This window comes from Pinus tabuliformis, chromosome 3_2 (assembly GCF_031772625.1).
Source record: "Pinus tabuliformis cultivar Carrire ecotype Pingquan chromosome 3_2, CPIR1, whole genome shotgun sequence".
NCBI lineage: Eukaryota > Viridiplantae > Streptophyta > Pinopsida > Pinales > Pinaceae > Pinus > Pinus tabuliformis.
Window position 1 is genome coordinate 694006185 of NC_142302.1, and position 17116 is coordinate 694023300.

The 17116-nt window shown below is 33.4% G+C and overlaps 1 protein-coding gene across 2 annotated transcripts in view; it reads right to left on the minus strand.

Annotated features, from left to right (window-relative positions):
* Positions 1–14930: 14930 nt before the first annotated feature.
* LOC149182525 (truncated transcription factor CAULIFLOWER D-like) overlaps positions 14931–17116 on the minus strand; it is a 339394-nt gene continuing 337208 nt past the window's right edge. Inside the window, exon 5 of one of the 2 annotated variants that reach the window (XM_089418595.1) lies at positions 14931–15214. In XM_089418595.1, the coding sequence (XP_089274721.1) occupies positions 15017–15214 (198 nt within the window). In that variant the 3' untranslated portion in view covers positions 14931–15016. The remainder of the gene's footprint in view (positions 15215–17116) is intronic. The other variant, XM_089418592.1, reaches the window with a different exon arrangement.

The following is a 17116-nucleotide window of genomic DNA, read 5'->3' on the forward strand; positions in this document are numbered from 1 at the left end:
AAATTCATACCCATGTACAAATTACCAAAATATCCATGCCGATTGACCTTACCCTTCCTCCATCTAATGGTTGATGCTCTCCTAAGTTTTTTCCCGTGGAAACTCCATCTTGGGTTTGAATCCCATGAAATCCATAGATCACGTTGATAGTCTTCCTTCCTCTGGAATTTCCATTCAGATATAGACAATGCAGAGAAAAATACAATGCTACAATGTGATGTTCTAATCTATGAATATTTTATTTGAACCCAGCGCTAAACTGGAAATGTAAAAGAAAATGAATATTTATAATAAAAAAATAAAAGAAATATTTATAAGATAAAATAAAATATATAAATTGCAATTGGGTTAAAAATAAGGATATTTTATTTTTGCCTAAGATGCTAAATTGAAAAGAATACGAGCAAGTTAAAAATGATATTGGGATGAATGTAAACATTTAAATATGACCTCAAATAATAATAAGAAGTTAAATTAATAAAAATAATAAAATTTAATTTGTTATATTTTGATTTTGTTATTAACTTGTGAATAGGCTTTGTTACAATACCATGAGCCAATACCATGGCTTTTCAATATTACAAGTCCAAAAACATAACTTGTTTCACAACCAAAATATTTTACAACAATATGACAAGATTCTTAATTGTGGATATTCACCCTCACATTATGGTAGATATTACTAACTTGTAAAAATAGCTTTTGTTACAATACCATGGGTCAATACCATGGATTATCAATACCACATGGCTAAAAAACATAAATTATTTCACAATCAAATATTTTATAACAATATGACAATATTGTTAACTATGGATATTCACCCTCACTTTACCATGGATATTAACTTGTAAATCCACTTTGTTACAATACCATGGGGCAATACCATGGCTTATCAATACCACATGTCAAAAAACCATAACTTATTTCATAGTAAAAATATTTTATTTTAATTTAATTTTACAAAAAAAATTAATTGAATCTAAAAGGGAAAATGTTACAATTTGAGATATATCTAAAGCCTCTATCCTTACGACTACTAAAAATATTCCCATAGAAATTAAATTAAGGTTTCAATAAAATTAAGCTAAGATGGATCTATGTTGGTTATATATATATATATATATATAAAGAATCAACATTGATCAATGTTAGCTAAGGATCGAAGGTATGAGAGCAAGCAAATTGACTAATTATAATAGATTCATGTTCTTTTTAAGTTTTTCATGATTTTATTTTCTTTACCATGGCTTATCAATACTACAAGTCCAAAAACCATAACATATTTCACAACTAAAATATTTTAGAACAATATGACAAGATTCTTAAACCGTGGATATTCACCCCCACATTACGGTAGTTATTATTAAATTGCAAAATACAGTCTTTGTTACAATACCATGGGTCAATACCATGGATTATCAATGCCAAATGCCCAAAAAACATAAAATATTTCACAATCAAAATATTTAATAACAATACCACGTGCCCAAAAAACATAAATTATTTCACAATCAAATATTTTATAACAATATGACAAGATTGTTAACCATGGATATTCACCCTCACTTTACCATGGATATTAACTTGTAAATCCGCTTTGTTACAATACCATAGGCCAATACCATCGCTTATCAATACCACATGCCAAAAAGCCATAACTTATTTCATAGTAAAAAAAAATTATTTTAATTTAATTTTACAACATTTTTTTTAATTCAATCTAAAAGGGAAAAGGTTACAATTTGAGATGTATCTAAACCCTCTATCCTCACGACTACTAAAAATGTTCCCATAGAAATTAAAATAAGGTTTTAATAAAATTAAGCTAAGATGGATCTATGCCAGTTCTTTATATATATATATATATATATATATATATATATATATATATATATATATATAGAACCGACATCGATCCATCATAGCTAAGGATCCAAGGGATGAGAGCAAGCAAATTGACTAATTATAATAGATTAAATATAGTGCACGATTTCTTAAAGTTTTTCATTATTTTATTTTCTTTGACATGATTGATCCAAAATATAGGTTACAACCAATTAAGTTTTTCCAACTTAGACAATTTCTTAAACACAATACAATGTGATCAAATTTAAGAGAGAGTTGGGGAGGGGGTGGAGAGAGGAAGTGAGATGGTGAAAAAGTTGGAGGATAGAGAGGGAGAAAGAGATAGTGATGGGGGGAGAGAGAGTGAGGTGGGAGAGAGGGAGCGAGAGGAAGGAAGAGGGAGGAGAGTGAGAGAGAGAGATAGAGTTGGAGCAAGAGAGAGAGGGAGGAAAGAACAAAGACATAGAGAGATAGAGGTGGAGAGAAAGAGTGAGGGAGAGAGGAGAGGATAGAGATAGGGAGATAAGGGGAAGGGAGAGAGATGGAGACATAGAGATGGAGAACGACAGGGGGGTGAGATAGTGATAGAGTTGGACGAAAGAGAGAGAGAGAGAGAGAGAGTCATTTGGGGGGGAGAGATAGATGGAGGTGGGAGATAAGGGATAGAGAGGAAGGAAGATAGAGATGAGGAGAGAGAGATGGAATTGGAGGGTGTATGAGAGGGAGGGAAAAATAAAAACATAAAGGGAGAAAGGTCAAGAGAGAGATGGGGTGAAAAGGGAGTCATGGAGAGAGAGTGAGGAAGAGAGGAGAGCGGGAGGGAATAAAGAGAAGGATATAGATATAGAGGGAGACAAGGGGAAGAGAGAGATAGACAAAGAAGGGGAAGAGAGGGAGAGAGTGTGTAGGTATGTTTCGGGATTCATATAGAGAGAGGGAATAAAAAGAAGACATGAATACAAATATTGATATTATATAGTATTATATAACCAACCTATATCCATATTAACTCTATAAATATCAAGTGCCAAGCGGGATGCAATCTCTCTAGGTGAAAACATTTCCTCAAGTTTTGCATTAGAAAAAAATTTTGCACCTCGAGAGAATGGACCCCTCTCAGTGCTCGATAGATATGAGGTTAAGATGGATGTAGGTTGGTTAATATGAAATTAAAGTAGTTTTTATTTGATATTATAGTTTTAAAAATTAAAATTCCCTTTAAATTAATTTCAAATTAGAACTAGACCCAATTAGCTTGAATGAATAGATTTTTAAAAAATACGTAAAATAATTTGTTTTATTAAAAAATATATTTTTAAAATTACAAATTATTAGAGATACATAGTGCAAAGTTGGCTCACCTATACACCATGTGAGGATGAAGTATTTTTTAAGGAAGGATAACCTTTCAACCAATATTTAAGAACATTTCAATCCCCTATCACTTGTAAGTTTAGATTTCTTAACACAATTAAGATGAATAACATAAAAAACTGATTCATATTATTCTAGTACTTGTTAGGTATTTGTATTTTTGTTCCTAGACTAAATTAGTCATTCATGTTAGTCATTTTTAGTTGTATTACTTACTAGCTAGTCACATATTTTAACCCATGACTAAATTAGTGATATATGTTAGTCGTTTTTAGTTTGGCCACTTAATATTTCTCATTTTTTGTAGTATTTCACTTGGAAAATCTATGGTGACTAACTTTTTTAGTCACCTAGTCACTAATTGCTAATTTTCTACTAGTGATAGAGATATAAATTATTCTAATTGCTTGGAAGGAATTAAAAAATCTATTAGATATACATATGAGTACTTTGATATTGCTAATTCAGTCGTGTGGGGCTCTTTTTTCAATAATCAAAGTGATATCATTTCAAGAACAACAAATGAAGATATACCTTTGAAAACTCCATTTATTTGGCCACAAAATGTGTCAAATGAACATGAGGAAAGAAACATTGTTGAACAACAACAATCTCAAATTAATTCTTCACAGGTAAAGGAAAGAGAAATGCATATTGGTTCTAGAAGATCTTGTGCACAACATGAAGCCATGGAAGGACTTTATAGGGGTTCAATATAGAATATTAAGGATGGTTGCATGATTGCAGTGCTAGCAGATTCAGATCCCAATGGATATCCATTCTAGGTTGTTAAGGTTATAAAGGTCATTACAGAAAATGAAGATGTTGCAGGTGTTGAAGTACATTGGTATGCCACAAATACCCACCCATTCAATGGTGTGTACAAGCCAAAGATGGTAGTTGATAAAAAAAATTGCAGAAAGAGAAAAAGAAAGGATACGGATATAAATAGTCGCCGCACAAACCTCTTAAAATTGGAGGATGTTGACATACTTGTTTATGACTTCAATTTAATAAAGAGAGGAACTCTTTGCTTCAAGACGATAGAGATTCTGAAGAGGTTGTTACCAGAAGGAATGATGTTGAGATGGGACTCTGCTAAAATGAATCGTAGATCCAAAAGAGTTTTGGAACCTGAAATGGTGGGCATGCATGTGGACTCAGATGGGGCACTAGTTGATGAAAGAGAAGGATATGGAACATCTTCATCTGCATCTAGTCATTCATCTGAAGATGTGAATTCTGATGATCTGCAAGAAAATATGAGTGATTTTGAATAATTGTCTAAGACAGTTTATATTACTGATGTTTGCATCATATCTTGAAATAAAAATTTGATTTTCATATGGTGTTAAATGAAGTTATGAGTCATTTTTATGTTTGTTGGAATATATGTTTTAATTATGATGATTTTTATTGTTTAGAATATCTACAATGCAACAATAACTTATAGATATAATTTATGTTTCATTCAATCTACAAGTATTGACATTTTGATTAATTTAGTCATATAATTTGTTCATAATGTCATGGCTTAAATGTGTAGAAAACTTAGAGCTTTTTAAGTCTATGGTTGAAATTTTTCCAATTCTTTTTGTATCTTTAATGTTATGGTTGAAAGCAATTAGAATTTTAGCAATCTTTAGTGTCATGTTATTATATGTTTAACAACATGCGTAAAAACTAATGGAATTTTAATGTGTTTCGGATCCCATTATTTTATTGTTATCATCATTACTAAAAAATGTTGAAATTATACATGCAAAAGAAAAATTTTATTCCACCAAAAACATTAGTGTGTTTTTTTCCTCAAAAACATTTTTTTTTGCACAAAAAAAATCGTTTTACTACCATTTTTAAATATGTTGAAAATTAACCCTAAAAAAACATCATTCGAGTATACACACTTTTCGTTTTTAGCACTATTTTTCAAGTTTTTTTGGGTTTTTTTGCTAGAGTTCCCATTTTGAGTTTATAGTTCTCATTTCAAAGTTCACATTGTTCAACTCTCTGTATGGACCTTGTCTCATGTATAGTCACTCTAAATCTTCTGGAAGTAATTTTCGATTCTTTGATTGGCATGGCTTTTTCACTAGATTGAGTTAAAGATGTAGTCCCTACCATTCTCTTTATCAGCAGTACACATACCAAGACAGTTCAACAAAGTTTTTTTGGTTGGGGATGAGGGTTATGTTGATGCACCAGTAATATGAAATGTCTGAGTTTTAGTTTCATCACTGGTGTTGCTCTACTGCCAGCAAGGCTGAACAATACCCTGATGAAGTCAAATCAGGAACAAAATCATTGCTCCACTGCCAGTGAGTCTAGATAGTACCCCGATGGAATTTCCTTATTTACCTCTATGTTCAGGAAGCCTTTCTCTTCTTTCACATTTATTTTATTTTTCATTTCACTTTTTCTTTTTCAAAGAAATATGCATAGGTACTTATTTATTTTATGAGGCAGAAGAGGGATCTCGACTTATTGAGAGAAGAAGAGGTTGTACCTTTAGAGAATTATCTTTATATATACCTCTGACATACTTGTTAAGGTTTTCCCCTTCACCTTACTCTACTTGAATGAGTTGACAATGGTTAACCGAATATAGAAAATCGATTAGAGTAGGTGGAACTAGTTAAGAGTGCAAGTGTCATGATTTCACCAAGACTCACTTTGAAAGGAACATACTTTCTGTCACCGTATCATTTGACATTAACTGGAAGAAATGTAAGATCTTCATAAAGAGAGGGAATAGACAAAAAATTTCACCCTCTAAATTTATGGAAATGAAAGATGAGAGATCGGGTACATTCAAGAAGAAAGATTTGTCCTCTTTGCAATCAAATGACAGACTAGCATCCTATGCATTCTGTGAATAATAAGAAGTAGAAACATTGAGAGATAGATTTGCACAAGAGGAACTAGAAATGGCAGAATCACAGAAGATATCAGGATAAAGTGGATTGGGTGCAGAAAGAAGGAGGTCATCCTTCACTGTGACTTCTTGTTCAAACTCTTACACATACTCATAAAAAATGATAGCGAAGGTTGGTTGTTCAACACTAACTCCATCCACAACTTGATCCTCATGAACATCACGTGTGAATTTGCGAGCGAATGAACAAAACACACAAAAATCTTGGGGATCAAAGGAACCAGAGGACAGAGGATGAGAAGACGGGACCATGTGACAACCATCAGGCTTGTAGCCCAAATATGCACAGAAATATGGAGCAAGTGGGGTAGGATGAGATGGTGACAGTTCAACAGGTGGATTCACAACCTCTCCCACATCGTCTTATGGAGCTAGAGTTGTTTTATGAGATGGAGAGGGACAGTCACTTGAGACAACAATCTTGTATGTCTCAGATTTAGAAGATCTAACATTGAGGTGTGCTGGGAGGGGTTTGAAATATTCTAACTCATTTGGATTTTTAGAGATACTAAAATATTTCAGTCAGAAATTTCTAGTCAACTTCATCTTCCAGAAATTCAAAATAGTAATGACGGAAATGATCATAAAAGTGCACAACTGACTGGTGAGGTGCGTTTCACAATTTTAATTTTTATTTATTTAGTGCTTTATGGTTATAAAAAAATAAACCATGACCTAACTCTCCGATCGTGTGATTGAAAGAATGTATAGAGGTTGCGGGCAATGTGAGACACCATTTGTTAACGAGCCCTTCGAAAGTGTAAGTGAACAACCCACAGGCAATGTTGCCTGATGGGACTTCATTCCTATCACAGGAACTCAAAAAGGAAACTGTGTGAATTAACAAGGCTTCTCTTCTTTCACCATCATAGTTGATTTGTGACAAGTCATCTATAACATCCACAAGTGCATCGAAATCCTGAGAGTGAGAAAAACATGTCAAGGTTGAGATTGTCATGTAAGTCATGAATGATGTGTAGAGATTCAAAATGGACTTTGAAGGCTCATATTTTCATGTGGCCCTCTTTCTACTATCAGAAATCTTGACAATGTTGGACTTGCCAACATGTAAGGGATATCCCTGGTAAGAACTCCCAACTAGACTTCAGGTTGTTTGGAGTAGGATTCCTAGTAGTAGGTGGTAATGTAGTTCCTTGACCGCGGTAGCATGCAGAGATAAGTATGATGTATTTGGTCGGAAGAAAGTGTGTCACCTTGTAGCGAGTTAACTGAGATGCATGGGGGTTCTAACGTGTAAAGGAGAAAATGAAGTGTGACCCTTATAAGCCTGTAATAGTACACAACCTGAAGAACACATGAGCAGAATGACATCACAAGATGAAATGAAGAATAGTCCATGAAAAAAAGTGACGACTTAATCCAACAACACGCATTCAAAAAGATTCATACAATTGCATACAAAGTAGTTCATAAGAAAATGTGTAAGTTAAACAACATACATTGCTAAAGCAACCAGAATAGTCCAACTACAATAAAAACATATTCATGAAAGCGTGATGGCCTAGTTATTATTATTATAAGTAAAATTCCCATCCATGCATACACCATTGACAACCACTAGCCCCAATAGTGGATAATTATAGTTAAAAGCACTTTCTCCCCCAAAGAAGTATACTCACTCTATGTTATGTAGAATCCAAGGCTCATCTCAATACTCCCACACCTTCTCTAAGCCTAAGCCTAGCCAAAATATTGTCTCCAAATATCTTATTCTATGAGTTATGAGGTTCTATTTATAACAAAGGGTGGGGTGACCCTTAACATTCCCCTTTGTGACTCTTTGAATATCCTCATGACTCTTCAAATTCTTTACAAATAACTCATTACATTACATAGTGATTGTTCACATTCCACTAATGACACTCGGAATTTCACTTACAACATATTTACAAATAATATACATTTTCCACATGTACTCATGTGAGACAAAATAGGCTAGAGACAGCCTAGCAAGACAAAACTCTATGATGTAGAAGTTTTGGGAAAGACCAACTCGACAACATCCACTTGATGCTTCTTGGCGATGCATTGATACTAAGCTTGGTATTGTGTTATGATGTCCCCAAACTACTTGATGGTGCCTTTCTGATAGTAGACTCTTCCCTCCATAGTTTCTGGGTATATGGTTTTGGAACCTTTGTCCAACTCATCCTAAAGCATGTGTAAGATGGTCTTAACCATGATAGGGCCACCAATGTACTTCTGCATGTTTTATGCACTCAAATCCAAGTCATCGTTAGTGGAATCTCGGCTTATCTGGTCCGTGTAAATGTCGATCTCTAGCTGGACTTTGTTATTGTGCTTAGCTTTGATTAGGAAACCAATTGACATGATCATGTGAGTTCTCACCATGAAATAAAAACTCTTATACAACCATGCATATGAAGCTTGTATGATGTTGACGAATGGGGCAAGTTGCTCATAATTCTGGATCAACATATGGCTCCTTGCTTTTTCTAGCTCTGACTGCGACTTTATCACCTTTATCAGGTGAAGTAGGGCTCCCTTGTACCTCATGTCCATTGTTACACATCGGCGATAGAAACATGTATGTTCTTGAGAGTTTGGACAATCCTTCTACTTCGATGTTGAAATCCATATACATGGACAACCGCCATATGCATTGTGACTAATCCGTCATAGAGTTTCCGCATGGTGGCCTTAAGAGTTGATACTTCAACAAGTATCACTTTTCTCATCTCTGCCATTGCGGAACATGTAGATTTTTTATCTTTCTGCTTGGCCGCCTATAAGTTATTTGTCATTTGTTCATTTTCTGTTAACATGAACTTGACATTTAAGCTTGTGGCTCCTGCATAAGCCAAGGTGGCATCATCCATGACAACTAGATGCTTTTTGACATCTGGCACAATCATCCTTTCCTTCATGAGCAGGTGACGCATGATCATCAAGGAAATTATTTCTCCATGTATGTACAATATTCCTTTACAACTTGTCAAATGATAGATTGTACAAATCCATCACCAGATCATCATCAAGGAGAATAACCTCTCCTTTCTTGCTTGAGATTGGTTATGACAATGGATGTGGTGGAGACTAAGGGGTGACCTTGGGGTCATGTGGCATGAGGTTAGTGTCTTTATCCTATGGTTCATCTTCCAACTTCATGTATGTAACTTTGATAAATTGGTGAAACTGTTGTACAAGTTCCTTATCCTGCATCTGCTCACCCTCTTCCTCAGTTGCAGGTTCTTCCAACTCCTCAACCTACATGGGCATTGTTTTCTCTATAATTGCACCTTGCCTTTCATTTTCTTCTTGTTTCTTCTTCTCTTTCCTCTTTCTCCTTCATAGATCCTGCTCTTCCTTCAACTTATTCTCCATTTCTTGCAACTTCCTTTATGCTTCCTCTAACCTTTTCTTTTATTTCTTCCTTCTCTTTTCCCTCTTTATTTGTTGTTTCCTCTTTGCCTCCACTGCCAAAGTTGCTTTCTCAATGTGAGGATCTTCTTTGAACTTGTATCTTTGCTCAGCCTCTAGCTTCTCAAAAATATTCCTCTTACCCTTGTCCTGCACCGGTTTGCTGCTTATTGCTATTGTTTTTGTTGCTTCCTATGACGCTGCTGCCTATATAGAAACTTTCCATGTTATGGCTATACTAACCTGTTAATTGAGCTTGGAGTAGTTGTAACAATACCGCCAAAGGTCCTACCCTACCCAATGAGATGTCCCCTAGATCCATGGATAGTACGCCTTCACACAGTGCTTCTTCCAAATACCTTGGAGATCATACAGATTGAAGTCTTTGGTGCTAATCTTCAACATCCACATCTTTCAAGCTTTTAATATCATACAATTTGATCCAAAAAGAAAGGGTGGGCCATGGTGCCTTATTCTTCCTATGCAGTCCTATTGATAACCTTATGGAGAGGTGATATGCGACCTCTTGCATGACCAGCTTTTCCGTGACATACCTTGGTAGAACATACAAAGGCTTCTCTCTACCAAATACTCTAATGAGGGTGTCAGTGGGTGAGGCATACCAATTTGAAATGTTAGGTATTGCCCCCATCGCTTCTTTGGATATGCATGGTAGATCTTGCTCAAATATCAACTTGTACACTGAGATTATGAAATGGTCAACTAGACTCACCATAAATCCTTGGCAGTTGCACTCGGAAAGAAACTTGCTATAAATGTTGACGACATTCGTTTTTTGTGTCCATGTCCAACCCATGCTAGGAAACTGATGTTGGGAACATATTGCATCAAGTAAATATGCAGACATGTAGAATCTGGACTGCTCATTCTTGCGAGGATTCTTGGTGTTAGTCACATGGATTTACAACTGAAGAGCCAACAAGTACGACTAGTTGAATGGCCTTCCTTCATTCACCAACTGGTCCAACACAACCACCTAATTTTCCAGAAAGGTCTCTGTGCTCTCTTGACCATATAATTGGGATGCAAAGATGATCAAGGACTAGTAGGCCTTCCTGAGTGACTTTGTCTTTTAAACATGAGTGGGTTTTGCTCTAAACTTTGATGACTCTTTCACCCAGTGCTTTATAATATCTTTGGTGTTCATAAAGATGTGGGTGGCATAAAAAAGTTAATCCATGTGGTTCACTGACTTAGTTAAATGATACATTTGTTGACAGTTCTCTACCCTAATGTTGGAAAGTTGTATCCCACTGGCACTGCTCAATTTCATAGTCTCTGCATCTGTATCTAAGAGAATCTATTGGATGATGTTCGAACATTGGAAGGCAGGGTACCTGTATGCAACCTTATGTAAGTCGGTGGATATTGATATAAACTTGCCGATCTTCTAGATCTTCCTTAAAGTCTCTTGCAAAGATATCCTTGATTTACTACCACATTAACTCCATGCCCTTCTCAATGAACAACGGAGTGTCTGCATAAACTGGAAATTTACTGACACATGCTCAACTGCTTCCCTGGTCCTACTCTTGAAATTATCCTTTGATGTAGCTCTCTTGGAAGCCATGTTACCTGTAACTGTTGGAAAGTTTCTCAACAATTGTTGTACTTGGAGATAGGGAGGACACTCATGGCATGCAAATGTTAGCTTGAAAAAGAAAGCACTTCAAGAACAAACCAAGAAACAAACTGGGAAACTGATGGGAAGTATTGTGTAATCTTGTCTCTTAGAGGTGACTAACTGCCAGTTGGAACTACGCATTGCACAATCCCAATAGTCAGTGGGGAGGTATTGTTGACTAGAACTGTGCAATGTGCAGTTTTGTCTGGGCATATGCCAGGAGAGACTGCACATTTCACAATCTCAGTGGCCAAGACTCAAGGTTGGCTCCTGCAATTGTGTAGTGCACAGTTCAAGCCAGGCCTGGGAAAAACCTATGCAATTCCAGAACCCAAGCCTAAGGCCCTGAGTTCCATAAATGCGTAGTGCACGCTTGGGAAAAAGATATCCGGGCCAAGGAAGCCTAGATTTGTCGAAGGAAAGTAAAAAATTGAGTAGATCTCAAGGATTGAATGATGTTGGGTGTAGATCTATGTGAATTATGATGCATGCAAGTGAAATGAGTACAGGAATCAATCAAAATAAAGGAGAACAAAGCATGTGGAGAGAGTCGCCGCAATGATGACTAGTAGTGGAAAAACTGGGTAATCCATGCAACACTTAGGAAATACAATGAAAAAGTTAAAAAAAACACTTATACAAGCTAAAATAAGTTGAAACACCAGAGTTCATTCAACAAAATGAGTGAAACAACAATCTCACAAGATAAACAAACAAAAGCGACAAAAAAATAGCAAAAGACTAGAAAATAAAGACTTACCTGGAAAGAAATGACGATAGCATAGAAAGTTCCTTAATCTCCTCAAGCATTCCATAGCTCCAATATCAAATCTGAAAATGAGTTTTAGCTACATCGATTAAATAGATTTGGTCGATTTAGGGTTTATGATGAGAAGGGAAAAAATCAAGTGAAAAGTGACACTTGGCTACAGTTTCCAAAAATACTCGAGTGTCTCCTCCATGCTATCAAAAATAAATTCCTATTTTCTAGGTATTATTTTTCGCTTTTTTCATATTTTAAGGAAAAGCTGCCATTCATTGTCCGGAGAGATTATGCAGTTTCGGGAAAGTCTGGGTAACTCACTGGCTCATGTGTTGGCAACTCCTGAGGGAAAAGCTTCTGCGCAATTTCTGGGCTAAGTGGCCCTCGCTACCTCTCATTCTCTGTGCAGTTCCCGGCTAAAGGTAGGTTGTCAGCTGACTCTACATAATTTAGGAGCTAAAGGCTCACTGTCAACTTGGACTGCATAATTCTCAAGAGAAAGGATAGTTGAACTCAAGGATTATGCAGTTCACTAAGGAAAGCCTAGAACTGAGTTGAAACCTAGTCAAGAGATCGACTTGTGGGTTAGATAGTAAAGCAAGTAAGAAAACGCAAGCCAACATGCAAAAGATAATGCTGGAACAAAGCACAAGTACCTAGGTTAGTGTGAGATGAGCTGTTGTGATTTAGGAGGGAGGCCCCAAAACGAAGCATAGGCAAAATTTTGGAGGGTGGTTGTAGCCGCTACAACTGAATATAAAAATTCAATATTTACAATAATTTTTTCAGTGAGATATCTATCTATCTATCATAAAATTAAAGTTAAAACATTATAAAACATGTTACTATATGTATCATCATGGTTTTAATAAAATAAAAAATAAAAAGTATTTTTTTATATACATATGTGAAATTTATATAAATATAAATAATTGTACCAAGAGCTACATTCTTAGTATGAGGGTGATGTTTAATTCCATCCATGCTCAATGTGAGTTGACACATTCCTTTTTAAAAAACAAAAATAATGTATTTTCCAAATGAAAAATAATGTTTTCTATAATACAAAAAACAAAAAATAAATATACATGTTTAAATACTTTTATCATAAATGTTATAACCCAATATGAAAGAGATGTGGTAAAACTATTTCATCCTCACTCTTCACTATAATAAAATATTGTAATGTCCATGTGAGGTCACTTATTTTTAAATCAACTTTACAAAAAGATAAAAAGAAGAAAAGAAAAAAACAAAAACACATTATATTTTTAATTTTAGTGTGAGCAAAATGCATACTTCTTAAAATATTTTAACTTAAAACTCATATAAACTATTTAAATATTCAGGTTGACTAATTTATTTCAATATCAACTTCATATATATAGTTAGCATAAAATATTAATGTTAATAATTATAAAATATTTTGGTGTTCAATAAGAAGAAATAATTGAAAGTAAAAAAAAAATTGTTACTTTGTAGTAGGAGTAATAAGATAGAGATGTGTAGTTCATTCAATTTTTAACATAAAATTAATATGTTCTCAATTTGTGTATATATTATATATCATTTAGAAAAAATTGAAAAAAAAACATTCTTATGCTTAAAATATTTGAAGTAGATTTAATCTTCTACATTTTGACTCATTTTTGTATATATTTTATATTCAGATTTTTCTAAAGTGCAGTAGAAATTTGTTACATTTGTAATTTAAACTATGTATTATGCACAAACCAAGCGCTCAATGAATTTTGAAGTAGTTGAATACATCTATGCATTGAAAGATGATGATGTGTGTGTGGGGATCAAATCTCTAGAAGTAGAAAATATTTTTTCAAGTTTCTTTATTAAAAGAGGTTTACATATTAAGAATTTTGATCATTTTTAGGGCTTGCTAGATCTATGGGTAAGATGGATCTATACTAGTATTATTAAAAAATAACATAGATTCATTTTAACTCTATATCTACCAAGCATTCAGAATAATCAATTATCTTCATGTATAAATCTTTTTCAAAATTTTCTTTCCAAATAAAGTTAACATCTTGAAAAATTTAATCTCTCGATATTTGGTAAATCCAAAATTAAAATAAATATATGCTGATATATAAAAAATAATTAAATTAATTCATACATATAATTTAATTTTAATAATGAATTTCGCTTCATTTAACTCTTGGCTAATAGTGTAATGACTTTTAGTGATTTATCTTTATTATATTATTTTATTTTACACTAGATCATATATCTGTAATTATTCCATACATATAATTTAATTTTAATAATAAATTTTTCTTCATTATTGAGATGATTTTTAGTGATTTATCTTTGTTATATTATTTTATTTTACAGTAGAGCATATGTTTGAGATTAACACTTCAATAATGACTGGTTTGAGGATTACATAGTGATACCAATAGTTTGAAACAGTCCGAATATAGGTGGTGATATGACATGTTTCCGACAAAAACATTTGGGCACATTTTCCAAAGTAAATATTTTAAAAGAAAGGGGTCATCACAACTGTTTAGGAGCAATAATGATTTTTTGAACAATAACTTGGAGATACTATTTTATCTTTAGAATTATGGAACTTGGTAGAAACTATCCAATATTGTTTGATCAATTCAATTATAATACATGGATGTAAGTTCTAAGAGAATATTGGAAATGAAACAATAAAAATGAAAAAAAATATTTTTCAACATTTACCAAGTCATAGTATTGGCAGAAGTTGTCATCAAAAATTGGAAAATAGCTTTTAAATGTTATTTTAGAATTCATAAAACTAACAACACATGGATTAACACAGATACAAAACTACATTTCTAAAACAACATTCTAAAACTTGTACATGTTGCTAAAACTTTCCATAATTTTGCTCCATGACTTTAAAACAACATTTTTTGTTAAAGCTTGTCATAGTTTTGGTTTATGGATACATGGTGAAAATATAAGATGAGGTTTGGGTCGTGTTATGTGTGGATGCTTGGGCACACGGGGTTATGTCAAAATATTAAGTTGTGACTCTTCGTGTGCTGCCAAAATACTACAAATACTTAGTTGTGACCGTTCGTGTGCTTTGTGCAGGTTTCTGTGACCAATACTTAGTTGTGACCGTTCGTGTGCTTTGTGCAAGTTTCTGTGACCAATTTGTTGGACGCTCTCTCGTGCCTTTGTTTGGGTTGATCCCCACGAAAACCCCAAATTTTATTCGAGCGAATTGATTCGTGTCATGTATGAGCACCTATCCAGCCATCAAAATAAAACACAGCAATAAACTTAATAAAAATCAGCATGAACCAATATAAATATATTTGCATATGAAAGAAGTTATATATATATATATTCTTTTCATTATATGCATCGTTTGGATCTAGTACTTTGACTTCATAGGATTTATCTACATCAATTGTAACTATTAAACCAAAATAAAGAAAAGTTAGCTTAAATGGGGTAATTCATCATTTTTCATAAATTTTGAAAATATATATATATATATATATATATATATTCCTTTCAATTATATGCATCGTTTGGATCTAGTACTTTGACTTCATAGGATTTATCTACATCAATTGTAACTATTAAACCAAAATAAAGAAAAGTTAGCTTAAATGGGGGTAATTCATCATTATTGCATAAATTTTGAAAATTATTGGAAACTGTTTCTCAGAAAGACAAAATAACATTTAATAACAAGACTCTACATATTTATATGTGTTAAAAAGAAAATACAATTAACAATTCGTACTACCCAAAAGTATAAATATATGTTAAAAAGAAAATACATTGAACGATTCGTACTACCCAAAAGTATTGTTAATGGGTATCCATACTTTACAAAAATTCACACCACCCAGAAGTATTGTTAATGAGTATTGATACTTTAGGAAGCATGATTATGGATATTATCTTGAGAGGTTTGTAACTTCAATATTTTGCTAATGAATAGCTTCTTTGAACTATTTTGAGCGCTCATAGATTCATGTATCAAAAGTAGTTTTTTGGTCTTTAATCCTATAATGTGTTTGGATTCTATTTATTGAGTACTAGTACATGAAATATCAATGTATATAAAAGTTCTTCCAACTAATATTATGGAAGAAGCTTTTTTAATAAGAGAAAAAAAACTAAGAAATTCAGGTTTTTCCCTAGATTATGTGCAGTATTTTATGTTAATTTTTAGAGTTAGAATGTTTTTTTTAGATAATTACAAGTTTATATTTTTCATTATTTTTATATAACATTTATTCATTGACATTATTTCATTATTATATAGAGAATAATAAAATCAGCAATACATTAGAATAATAAGGAAAAACAGAAGAAAATTATGTACAAAAGAAACACTAGGATCTAAGTTAGATACTACGACAAAATTTTATGAGGGGGAAAATCCAACTAGATTCTTCTTCTATTAGATATTCATCAATGTTGAGCTGATATAAATAGTACAGTAAGAATGAGATGCATCAATCACATCAGGCCTCCTAGAGCCAACCCATGTCAATTCACAACATTTTTGTGAACTAAAAGAAACAAGTCCAAGAGATTTGTTATCATATCACTGTCACATACAATATGAAGATCATTTTCATGAAGATCAAGGTAGTTTTCATCATAATAACATGGTCAGTGTCATCATAGGAGCATAGCCACTGTCATCACTGTCATGTATCATTTTCATTGGGTTGCAACCAAATACATATGCATCAAGGTCACACAGTCATGCATTATTGTTGTCAAGAGTATTGTCTCACTATTAATAGGTTACAACCATACTCATATACATCAAGGTCACTGATATATACATATAGATCACAATCATGTATTCTAATCATATGTCAATAGTATCTCAAGCTTTTATTACTATCAGAAACTCAAAGATGTAGAAGCAATATCCTACCAAGCATATAGAATTCATGCCCCACAGAGAACATAGATGAGATACCACAGATAGAAGCGATGTCATACATGGAATGTATTTGTCATTCGATGTCATTGTGTGTTTTCTATGCGAGCCAATGAATGCAGTGCCAGCATATAGACACAGATACGAAGTCATTAATATGTGATATAGAGTCACTACTTTAGCCATGGATCATGAACGAATTTTCATTGTGATATCTATAGGGAAGATATGTGT